Here is a 12,067-nt window from a genome sequence, read left to right as displayed (position 1 = left end):
TGTGCTCCCTTAAACAATCAACTATATGAGGGGCCTTCAAAAAGTTTGTGAAAAAAATGGATTTAAAAGAAAATGGAATTTTCCACCCATTTTTTGAAGCCCCCTCGTATGAAACTAAGTAGTCAACATTTACTCAAAAGCAAAGGCAAAGAGGGGAAGAGAAGCTAGAGTCATGGAAATAAAACAAACAGAATGGAAATACTGAGAATGCTGACACATTGTAAAAATTGTAACTAATGATGTGGAAAAACTTGTATAAAAATTGTTGAATGGAAATCTAATTTTCTGTGTAAATTTTCATCTAAAACACAATATAAATTATTTTAAAAAGCAAAAAAAAAGGTATGTTTACACTACATTGTAGTCCTTGGTGTGGCACTGTAGGATAAGCACTGCTACTACAGAGGTTGCTGGTTCAAACCCACCAGCCGCTCCTTAGAAATCCTGTACAGGGTAGCTGTGAGTTGGAACTGACTTAATCAATACTTTAACAACAACATAGTCTATTAAGTCAGTCAGCCTTTTTCCTGGTCAAAGTGTTACTATTGGAATCACAAAGAAGAATCATAATTTCTACTCTAAATGAAGAACTGTTTACTTGTTAACTGATTTTTTTAAAACTATTTATTGAGAATTAGGGGCAGGCTTACAGAGCAGATAATCAGGTTTTAGATCCAGTAATTTATACACATTTTGTTTCATCTTATTGATTGCAATCGCCTCATGGTAAAATCACTATTCTTTCCTCACTCTTCTGTACTTTGTCCTTGAATAATTACTGCCCTTTTCATCGCAAATGGTTGATGATTCAAATATGTGAGTACCTCCCTAACGTTATTGTTCCCTTTATAGACCTATCTGCTGTGTAGCTGAACATTGAGCCTCTGGAATGAATTCAGTTCCAGACATGAAGGGTGGATAAGGGCCATAGAATCTTGGGGGTCCCATCAGTCTTTTTGACTAGTAAGTTGGTCTTTATGATTTTGAGTTTTGTTCCACATATAGTCACAGTCTATCTAGGATTTTCTAATGTGATCCCTTTCAGAGCAGTTGGCAGTGTTAGTCAGGGAGCATCCAGTTCTTTTGGTCTCGGGATTGTGGAGATTGATGTCCACATGTGCTATTAGTCCACTGGACTCATTGTTTCCATTTGTCTGTGACTTTCATCACTCTTCTTTCCTTTTGACAAGGAGAGACCAATAGTTACACTTGAAATGGCTGCTCCTGAACTTTTTAAGGCCCCAGTTGCTACTCATCAATGCAGGATGTAAAACATTGTCTTTCTGGTGGACTGTGTATCCTACTTGGTTCTTGATCACCATGGGAACTTGCCTGAGCAATCTTCACTTCCCCTTTACTCGTAAACATTTTTGAATTCAAAGGCTTCAGATTAGAATTGATTCAACCTTCTCTTCTCTCTAACCAACTCAACTAGAACTGACCTGACATGCTCTATAATCACAAGACCCCCACCACCACCACCACCACCATCAAAATGTTTTACATTGTGTGCTTTAGAAATGCAGCCGTAGTCAAGCATATCAGGAGTGAAGGAAATAATGTTTTGCTAGGAATAGAAAAGGTTTGTGATTTGACAACTCCTTCTAAGTTTTCCTTCCTTGCCCTGCACGTCTTTCTTTGCTGTGAAACCTCTCCTGCTTTAACAAAGGAAAACTAACTGATTCTCCTGCCAGGGAGGACACTTAGGTGGGAGGACACCTATTTTTAGGTGCTGTTGTTGTTGTTGTTAAGTGCTGCTTAGTGGATTCCGATCCATTGTGAGGAGCTCTGATAGCGTAGTGGTTATGAGTCGGGCTGTGAACCGCAAGGTCAGCAGTTGGAAACTACCAGCTGTTCCGCGGGAGAAAGAGGAGGCGTTGTGCTCCCATAAAGATTTACAGCCTCGGAAACCCTGTGCAGGGTCGCTATGAGTCGGAACCGACTCCACGGCACACAACAACAATAGCATAGGGTTTTCGAAGAGCAGCTGGTGAGTTTGAACCGCCAACTTTGCAGTTCAAACAGCTTTGCACTGTGGTGCATTAACCCACAGTGCCACACTCCTTAGGTGCTATGTTGTTGTTGTAAGTGCCGTCAAGTCGATTCCAACCCATAGCGACCCTGTATAGGGTGTCCAAGGAGCAGCTGGTGAGCTTGAACCACTGACATTGCAGTTCAAACTGACTTTGCAGTCTGACACATTATCCCGCAGCGCCATAATGAAATGCAATTATTCCGTCAATAAAATCTTTTGTTTTATTTTCTAACTGGGTGCCAGTCTAGTACTTCCACTAAGACAGATGTGAATGGCTCTTAATTGTTTTCAAAAGACAAATTAGTAAACGGGACTTTAGAATTAAAATACCTTCCTTTAAGTCTTCATGTTCTCCCTATTATGAACTCTGAGCACTTTGAGAAGTTAATTCACCTTTCTAGACCTCAGTTTTCCTCATGTAAAATGAGGACAAGGGTACCTGCTCATAAGATTTACTGTATTAAATATATTAAGGTAGTATTAACATGTTAAGGTAATACATGTAAGGTATTTAGAAAAATTCCTGACAGTAAGTGCTTTATAAATATAAACTTTAAAACAAAAAATTTGAATATCTATAGTTTTTCAAACAAAATTTTAGAATTTAAAGCGATAGACTTTTTCACCAAATAGGTTCATTGTCTGGGTAAATGAGAGCACAGATAGATAGTTTACATAAAAACCTGAATTACTTAACTAAGAAATAAATCTAGTAGGGAAGTTAAGCATCTCAACATAAATGGCCATTTATTAGAACTTTTTAGTATTAGCTTGTGGGCCTCAGATGACACCTGGGCTTTTTAAACTTCTAGATGCAAAGATTCAAATACAGGTTTTCAGACTGAGACCACCCCCCCTGCATGAGTGTCACCACAGTGTGCTTAAAAAATATAAAGTCAGGGTCCCTGGGGGTGTAAATTGCTTGTGCTTGACTGGAACCAAAAGGTTGGTGGTTTGAACCCATAAAGCAGCTCCACAGAAGAACTGGGTTTGGCTTCCTTAACGGTTATGATCAAGAAAACCCAGTGGAGAAATCCTACTCTGTAACACATGTTGTTGTTATATGCCATGTAGTTGATTCCAATTCGTAGCGACTCTGTACAGGGTTTCCTAAGAGCATCGGGTGGGTTTGAACCACCAACCTTGTCATTTATAGTCCAGTGCTGATCCTACAGTGCCACACCAGGAGTCCATAGGGTCTCCTTCGTCACAGATCAACAACAAAAATATGAAGTCCAGAACCCTTTTTATACCAATCAGGATTACTTGGAGATAGAGCCCAGCAAACATCACCAGTGATTCTTAAGTAGTTGTTAGGTGTTTTGACTCAGAGCGACCTCTTTGTACGACAGAATGCAACACTGCCCAGAGCTGCACCATCTTCACAACTGTTATGTGTGAGCTTTTGCTGCAGCCACTGTGCTAGTCCATCTCCTTGTGGTCATCTTCTAAGCAAGATGTCCTGCTCCAGGAGCAAGCCCTTCCTGATAACATAGCCAAATTCTTACCATCCTTGCTTCTAAGGAGGATTCTGACTGAACTTCTTCCAAGACAGATTTTGTTCATTCATCTGGCAGTCCATGGTGCTTTCAGTATTCTTTCCCAGCACCATAAATCAAAGGCATTAATTTTTTTTAAAAGTTTTTATTGTGAATTATATGATAGTTTACATGGAAGAACATTAGCTTTACATTCATCCTGTCTTATTTCATTTCATTGCAATGATTACAGTTCCCTGTATGCATCATCAAACAGCCAAAGGGTACACCGCGCAGGCCTGTCAACGCATAGCCCCTCTTCCTCCTTGAGTCCAGAGTCCCCAGTAGCTCCATCTCTCCATGTCATCATCTCTACCTCCATCTCTGGCATAGCTGCTTCTCTGAATAGGGCCCCCGCACTCCAATCTTCTCCCTTGATGGTTTCAGGGTCCTCCGCTCCTGGACTGCAAGATCAGCCACACCCCTCCTTTTCTGACAAAATGTCTACCTTTACATTTGCAACACTCACAATCAGTCCTGATAGCAATTATTCACTATTGAACCACAAGAGTCTTATCCCCATCTCCTTTCACCAGCCCCGTCCAGTCCAGACAGGTTGGAAACCACTCAGTGAAAATTCTGCCTTCCCCTGTACCCTCTGAAATTAGGCTCTCTCTTGAAAGCTTGTAAAACCAGTCACTTCTTGCCTTTGTAGGCACCTCCCCCCCTCCCCATTTTGGGTAGCCTTTGTATAAGTAGCCCATTCCTGTCAACCCTGTATACCTAGGAGGTGGGAGTGATCCTCGCTGTAAAGATTTGTTCCCTCTTTTGAGCTGCTACTTTCACAAGCAGATTACTCCTTTTTTCCTCTTCTTTCTTCTTTTTGAGTTCTGGTCATCCAGCCATTGAAGCCAGGTCAAGTGGGTACTATCTGCATATGCCCTCACTTCATATCAGCTGAACACTTTCCACTCTTGTCCTCTGTGGCCATGTCACTGTCTCTGGGCACAGGAGTCCCCAGGTCTTGCTATACTGCTGGCCAACCAGGTCTCAACCTGGGTTCACAGGAGTCTATTGAACGTGGTTGGATTTAGCTTTCAACTTCATTGCTATTTTTCCCTTAACTTCTTCTAATTGGTGACCAACATGCTCTGCAGCAAGACCACATGAATGCTCTTTTATTCCCCTTGAAGCTTAGTCTTGGAAGGGGGTTTGTCCTGAGGGGCCTGACCACTTGACTTGATGGCTCCTGGCCAAAAGACTTGCTTGTTCTTGTCATTCAGACAGCTGTTGTTATTGCTTTTGATTTTTCCTGCTGGTCTTTCTTTAAGAATGACATAGATTCTTATCCTGTAGTCCTGGTGTGGCATTGTAGCATAATCACTGAACTACAAGGTTGGTTTGAATCACAAGGTCGGCGGTTCAAACTCATCAGTCGCTCCTCGGAAACCCTATACAGTGTTGCAACCAACTTGACAGCATTTAACAACAATTCTTATACACAAATATTGGACCAGCCAGCATAAGCAGTAGTTCTCAGCCTAGGTACTCATTAGAATCCCTTTTGGAGTATTTAAAATCTGAGATTTTGATTGGCTTTCAGATATGGCATGTGCAGGTGATTATAATGTGAGGCCAGAGTTGAAACGAAGTGGCATTAGAAGTTGATTAGTGAAGGTGATTTTCAACATATTTTATTACATGAGGGATAATACAATAACTTGTGAATCCCTGGGGAAGATGATTGTGAGAAACATTGTCTAACGCTCAAGTAATCCAATCTGTACTCATTTTAGTGAGAGTGAGGTTTTCTTTTTCAATTTTGCAAAATCGGGTGCCCAAACCAGTACACATGGGCAGACGCACCACATGATCCGCCACAAATGGTTTTTATTCTTGTCTCCAAAAAGTCCTTCCTTCAGTTCCAGTTCCACATATACAATTCTATGGACCATCCCATTTTCCCTCCCTCACCAGAGAAGCCAAAATGGCTTGTCCCTGGTCTTAATGGCTGTATTCTTATTTAAATTTCCTGGTGTTGAAACAGCCTGCTTGTTTCAACAATCTGTTTGCCAGGTTTAGAACTCTCATGAATTCCTGAAGACAGATGGACCATGCCCACAACAGTTGTTTCTTACAGTGTTCTAAATGGTTAACATGCTTGACTGTAAATTGAAAGGTTGGAGGTTCAGATCCACCCAGAGGCACCTTGGAAGAAAACCCTGGTAATCTACATTTGAAAGCTCAGCCATTGAAACCCACTGCTGTGGAATACTGTTCTACTTTGACATTCCCAGTTGTTTTAGAAACAGTGTCAGAATTGATTCTATGTCAATGGGTACTGGTATATATGGATTTTATTTTTTTAAAAACCTCATTACAGTCCACCCCTTTCTGACTTCCTTTTTTTCTTTTTTGCAGTGACAGTGTATCATGAATGCCACTGATTCCAGGGGACGCTCCCCTGCTTTCCAGCATCCTCAGAATGGAAACAGTTATCACTCGTCTGGCTACGTTCCAGGGAAGGTCGTCCCATTGCGCCCTCCTCCTCCTCCAAAGAGCCAAGCTTCAGCCAAATTTACCTCCATGAGACAAGAACCCCGGGCAACCTTTGCATTCTCACCTGAAGAACAGCAAGTCCAGAGAGAAAACCAAAAGCAGAAGAGACACAAAAATACTTTCATTTGCTTTGCTGTTACTAGTTTTTCATTTTTTGTTGCACTTGCAGCCATTTTAGGAATATCCTCAAAATATGCTCCAGATGGTAAGTGTGTGTGCGTGTGTCTGTGCATGCACGCACACGTGCATGGCTGCATGGACTTGTGCACATAGAATATACTACTGAAGATAGAGGAGATGAAATAGAGCACTTTTCTTTTAAACCTTTATTATTTACATTGGTTTTAGCAAGCCAATATACAACTAGGTAATATGTAGTGTAACTTCTTTTGAATGAGATCAATAGTTACAGGAAACCATTGGAAATTATAAAAGGAATGGATTGCTAGTCCTTTTCATCTTGTGACTTTGTCCTAACAAAAAGAAGTTGTTTTAACATCTCTTTTGGAAATGCTTTTAAGAGTCTTTCCTGAATGTTTGTGGTAGCAAAATTTCATCCTTTGTGGTAGGTCTGATTAAACTGCCAAAAGTTGTTTTTTTCTTCTTGTGGGTTTTTTGTTTTTTTTGTCTTCCTAAGAGTAGTAACAAACCAGATTTGGCCTTTTAAAGGATAAGTGATTAAAAATAACAAGACTCTTCTGAAGTCCAAAACTGGCTCTGAAGACTGACCCAATATTTTTTTTTTGAGTAGCAATGTGTATCTTCTTGAAGAACAGTATTCATTAGGATGTGTACATTCTGATACATGTGACTGAAAAATCATTCATCACTTTATAGTTATATAGCACATAATAATGCCTCCAAATACTTGCTTATAAAAGAATCTCATACATCTATCTAAAAGTCAGAGACCCAGTCAGGGCTGTGGAAGAGAGAAGCAGACTTTAGCATCCTGGCTTGGGTACCATGTTGTTGTTGTTGTTAAGTGCCATCGAGTAGGTTCTGACTCATAGCGACCCTGCACAGGGTTTCCGAGGCTGTAAATCTTTATGGGAGCAGAACGCCTCATCTTTCTCCCGCGAAGCAGCTAATAGTTTCGAACTGCTGGCCTTAAGGTTCACAGCCCGATTCGTAACCACTACGCTACCAGAGCTCCTTATTGGGTACCATAGTAGTTTTTTTTAAAAAACAAAGTCTACAACAGATCTTTGTAAATTTAGATGCTTTCTTAAATTGAAACTACATTTGAGAATGCAAGAAAACTTTTATAATTATTACTCTATTTCATTCTCCTAGATGCTTTGGGGAGTTTATAGATATTTAGGTTGTGGGAGAGGTAGTGTCAAGACTTCTAGAAGAATTGGCCTCAAGGAAGAAAGATATCAGTGTCAATATTACTGTGTTGTTAACTTAGTACTGACTCATAGCGACTCTGTTTACAACAGAACAAAACATTACCTGATCCTACGTCATCATCACTGTTATGCTGTGTTTTGAGTTCATTGTTACAGCCACAGTGTCAGTCTGTCTTGTTTTCAGGGTCTTCCTTGTTTCGCTGATTCCATTTTATCGAGCATGATGTCTTTCTCTGGGAACTGGTCCCTTATCATAACATACGTGTTCAGTGTACATGAGACCAAGTCGTCATTCTCCCTTCTAAGGAGCATTCTGGTTATACTTCTTTCAAGATCGATTTTTTTCCTTTCTTCTGGCTGCCCTTAGTATATTCAATAGTCTCTGTCAGCATCATAATTTAAATGCATCAATTCTTCATCCATCTTCCTTATTCATTGTCCAGCTTTCACATGCACATGAGACAATTGAAAATACTATGGCTTACTCAGTCTTCAAGGTAACATCTTTTTTAAATACCAAACAGAGGTCTTTTGGAGCAGATTTGCCCATTGTAATACATCCTTTGGGTTCTTGACTGTTGCTTCCATAGGTGTTGATGGTGGATTCAAGTTAAATGAAATCTTTGATAGCTTCAGTCTTTTCTCTGTTTATCATAATGTTGCTTATGGGTCCAGTTATAACCCCACAACTGACTGAGATAATAGACCACTTTATGAGCTCTGATATTGCATTCTATTATGGATACTATTAACTTCCTCTCCCCTTTCTCTACCCTAATAACCAAGTTCTATGTTTCTGATTCATCCGTTCTAAATATCTGCTATAAAGAGATGCTAGATTTGTGGGAAGTCAGAGCTGAAATCTGTGGTTTTTATTGGTGTTTTCATGTTCCATCTAAGACACTGAACTGCTGATGTGGTTCCTTGGATCAACATTTCTCAGTTTCATATTTTGGCACTATTAAGTGCAGAATAGCAGTGGAAAAATCTGGTATGCTGAAATATGTCAGGGTCAACCTCATTGTGGTTATTACTGTTACATAACTTTGATCGAAGTACCTACTCCTCTTAACTCCACAAGTGCGTAGCCAGGAAGGGGGCGCTGACTTAGCTTTTTAGTTTTCCAGTTTTTTTTGTAGGCCACATATTTCCACATAAAATACCCTTCACTGGAAGGAAATAGACTGGAATTTTGGGTGGTAGTTGTAAAGAAGCATTCCCTCCTGGAGAATAATTACAAAATAGCCTCATAGTCAGCAGTTCGAAACTACCAGCAGTTCTGTAGGAGCAAGATGAGGCTTTCTGCTCCCGTAAAGATTTACAGCTTTGGAAACCATGTACAAGGTCGCTATGGGTCGGAACCAACTTGAAGGCACTTAACAACAACAGAAATACTGAGAATTATTTAACTATTGTAGATTCTAAATGTCAGAAGACTGAATTTCCTTCTTAGTAGCTGAATACAGTATTTGTTATGGTAAGCATATATTTGCTCCTGATAATTTCCACTAGGTGCTTCATGTACAGAGAAAAAAGTAGATGAAAAAGTTACGAGATCCTTAATATTAAACTAGACTAAATTCAAGAGCGCTCTTGTTTCTTAGGTGGGAAAGAAAGTTTAAGATTTCTTCTTAGAATAATAATGCTGACAATTGATTTGCTAGAATCACTCATTATCAGTAAGAATCAATTTGCTTTGAGAAAAATTAATTCCATGAAGATAATTGTCAAGAACTTAGATAGCAAGATTAACTAGTAGAATGTTGTCCCCTCAAAGAGAAAGCATAAGCCTAGGGCATCATTAGAATTTAGACATAGAAAGATGATTGCATTATTATGTAAGTTCAGAATGAGGACTGTTTGTTTATTCCTGTATATAATACCTTTGTGCTGCATCTAGTCAAAAAATGCGTTTGCTCATTTTATCCCTTAATATGTAATTTCTATTTTGATGAAACGTATTTCTTCATCTGGTTCCCAAAGGTAGTTACTTATTCTTACATTGTTGTTGTTCTTGTTAAGTGCCATGGAGTCACTTTCTTACTTCCAACACAAAGTAACCTTGTAAAGGGTTTCCTAGGAGATGTAGCTGATGAGTTTAAACTGCAGACTTTGCAACTTAAACCATCAATGCTTATCCTTCAGAGCCACACTAATACTCAATGACCCCCTGCTGTTCTCATTTGGATAGTAATGGATACTTGTATTACTAGTTTTCAGTACCCTCCCCTCCCTCATTCTCCCTCACTTTGTTCCTCTATATTTAAATAGTATCCCTCCAGGATTACAACCTGAATATAATGTCTTCCATGTTGCCACTTCAGTTACTCCTTCTGTATGCTCCCGTAAAGATTTACAGCCTCGGAAACCCTGTACAGGGTCACTATGAGTCAGAACTGACTCCGTGGTATGTAACAACAACAACAATGCCTCTTTAAGGAGCCCTCATAGGGTAGTGGTTATGCATTGGGTTGCTAACCACAAGGTCAGCAGTTTGAATCTCCCAGATGCTTTGCGGGAGAAAGACATGGCTCTGCTCCCGTAGTAAAGACTTACAGCCTTGAAAATACTATACAGTCGTAACCGACTCAATGGCACAATATCACCAACGCCACACCTCTTTTCTGTGAGCTCTTTTATACTTAAATGATCACATTATTTGGTTTTTACTAATTTCCTACACAGTGGGTTTGTATCCTAAGTTAGATTGAATGTTAACTTTGAGGGATGTGAGCTCATTTTATATATAAATATGAGTGAGTGTGTGTGTGTGTATATTATGATAATTATATATATATATAACCAAAACGTTTTCCATGATAACCACTTTTAATTGCAAAATTTGGTGATATATATTCAGCATACTTATCCGTCCCCTGTGTCCATTTCCAAATGTTACCCATTATCCCCAAAAGAAATTGACTACCCTTCAGCAATAATTCCCCACTGTCTCTCCTCTCAGCCCCTGGTATTTATTTAGAGTAGACTTTTGTCTCTATGCATTTCATTCTATATTTAATCCCCCCTTCCTAATTATGGCAGAAACAAGCTAATGGTGGCCAAACGAATGCTCTTACGTATTAAAGAATTGTGGTTAACGGTGGTTGTGTGCCATTGAGTTGTTTCTGACTCATAGTGACCCTGTATGGGGTTTCTGAGGCTATAAATCTTTACGTGAGCAAAAATCCTCATCTGTCTCCCATGGAGGGGCTGGTGGATTCGAATTGCTGACTTTGTGGTTAGCAGCTCAACTCTCATAATCCGCTGTTCTACCAGGGCACTTGGTAGAACTGAGTGATGTGAATGAATACGTTAATGTTTTCATCACCACGTATTCAAGAGGCAAATGTGAATTTTATAAAAGGAATAACTACAAGTAAAGAACCTCAGCTTTCAGAGGGTGGACTTCAGTATCACTCAACTTGCTGAGTAATAGTGGGTTTGGTTTCTCTAATCTGCAATTTCCTCATTTCTGAAAATGAGAAGTCATTTCTTTGGTCATATGCCTCTTTCAAGTTTGTTGGGACAGTGTACATGCATGAAGACAGCGGTATTTATTGATCACCCTTGGCATTTGAATTCAACCAAGTGGCATACTATAGGCTACTGATGTTGACTTCATGTTCCACTCTATGTAGGAAGGGACTTGTGAAGTCACTTCATTCTTTCCTAGGACTGATTACAGTGCTGGGTTTGACTGTAACTTTCTTGAGGTTTTAGCCTTTTCTGTGGCTTTTCACTGAAGCCTGTGTTTCAACCAGAATGCATAAAAAACGAAGTACATAGGATTACAAAGGAAACAAATTGTATTGAAATGTAAGAGATCCTTGTTCTGCAGGTGAAGGGCCACACCCTAGGTTCTGTGGAAACATTAACGTAATGGGACTTTATATGATTTCCCAATGGAAGCTCTTCTCCAGTTGATGGATTTTATTTTTATAAAAGAAAGCTTTTTAATATTCAGTTTATAACTTTCCTATTTCCAGATATTTCGTGCAGCACTGTAGGATGAGCCCTAGACTGAAAGGACAGTTTGAACTGCAAGGCTGGCGCTTCAAATATACTAGTGGCACCTCAGAAACCATATCTATATAGGGTCACTATGAGTCGAAACCGACTCGACAGCGCTTAACAAAAACAACCACTCCTTTGAGTAATCTTGGTAGCAATTTCTTTTCTCTACTAAAAGTTATTTTATGCATCTATGTTTTTATGTGCGTTACTGTAGGATGCCCACTGGAGCATCTTTTGGACTTTGCTTGGTCACTCTGTTACTAAATTCACCTAACTGTCTTTCTTCTTAGTGCTGTCCAGTGGGTTCTGACACAAAGCGACCCTGCATAGGTTTTGGCTGAACCAAATAAAATACTGCATTCCCTGATCTTCTCCCTACTGATAACACTTCTGCCCTCTGAAACCACATTGTTGTTGCTAAGCGCTGCCCAGCTGGTTTTGAATCATAGTAACCCTCTCTCTATAGGGTTTCTGAAGAGCGGCTGTGGTTTGAACCACCGACCTTTCAGTTAGCAGTTCAGTGCTTCTTCTACAGTGCCACACCAGGACTCCATCCTTCCTTGTTGCTGTTGTTAAGTGCAGTTGAGTTGGTTCTGACTCATTTTGTTGTTGTTGTTAGGTGCCAT

At 39.8% G+C, this 12,067-nt stretch overlaps 1 protein-coding gene across 1 annotated transcript in view; it reads left to right on the top strand.

Moving 5' to 3' along the window:
- The window catches only part of TMEM2 (transmembrane protein 2), a 129,197-nt gene that overhangs the window by 39,484 nt on the left and 77,646 nt on the right, over window positions 1–12,067 (top strand). The window contains exon 2 of the mRNA XM_006834916.1: window positions 5,935–6,277. Coding sequence (XP_006834979.1) covers window positions 5,947–6,277 — 331 coding nt within the window. The 5' untranslated portion in view covers window positions 5,935–5,946. The remainder of the gene's footprint in view (window positions 1–5,934; window positions 6,278–12,067) is intronic.

Source organism: Chrysochloris asiatica, unplaced genomic scaffold, assembly GCF_000296735.1.
Source record: "Chrysochloris asiatica unplaced genomic scaffold, ChrAsi1.0 scaffold00014, whole genome shotgun sequence".
Classification (NCBI taxonomy): Eukaryota; Metazoa; Chordata; class Mammalia; order Afrosoricida; family Chrysochloridae; genus Chrysochloris; species Chrysochloris asiatica.
This window is presented reverse-complemented; position numbering and strand designations above follow the sequence as displayed.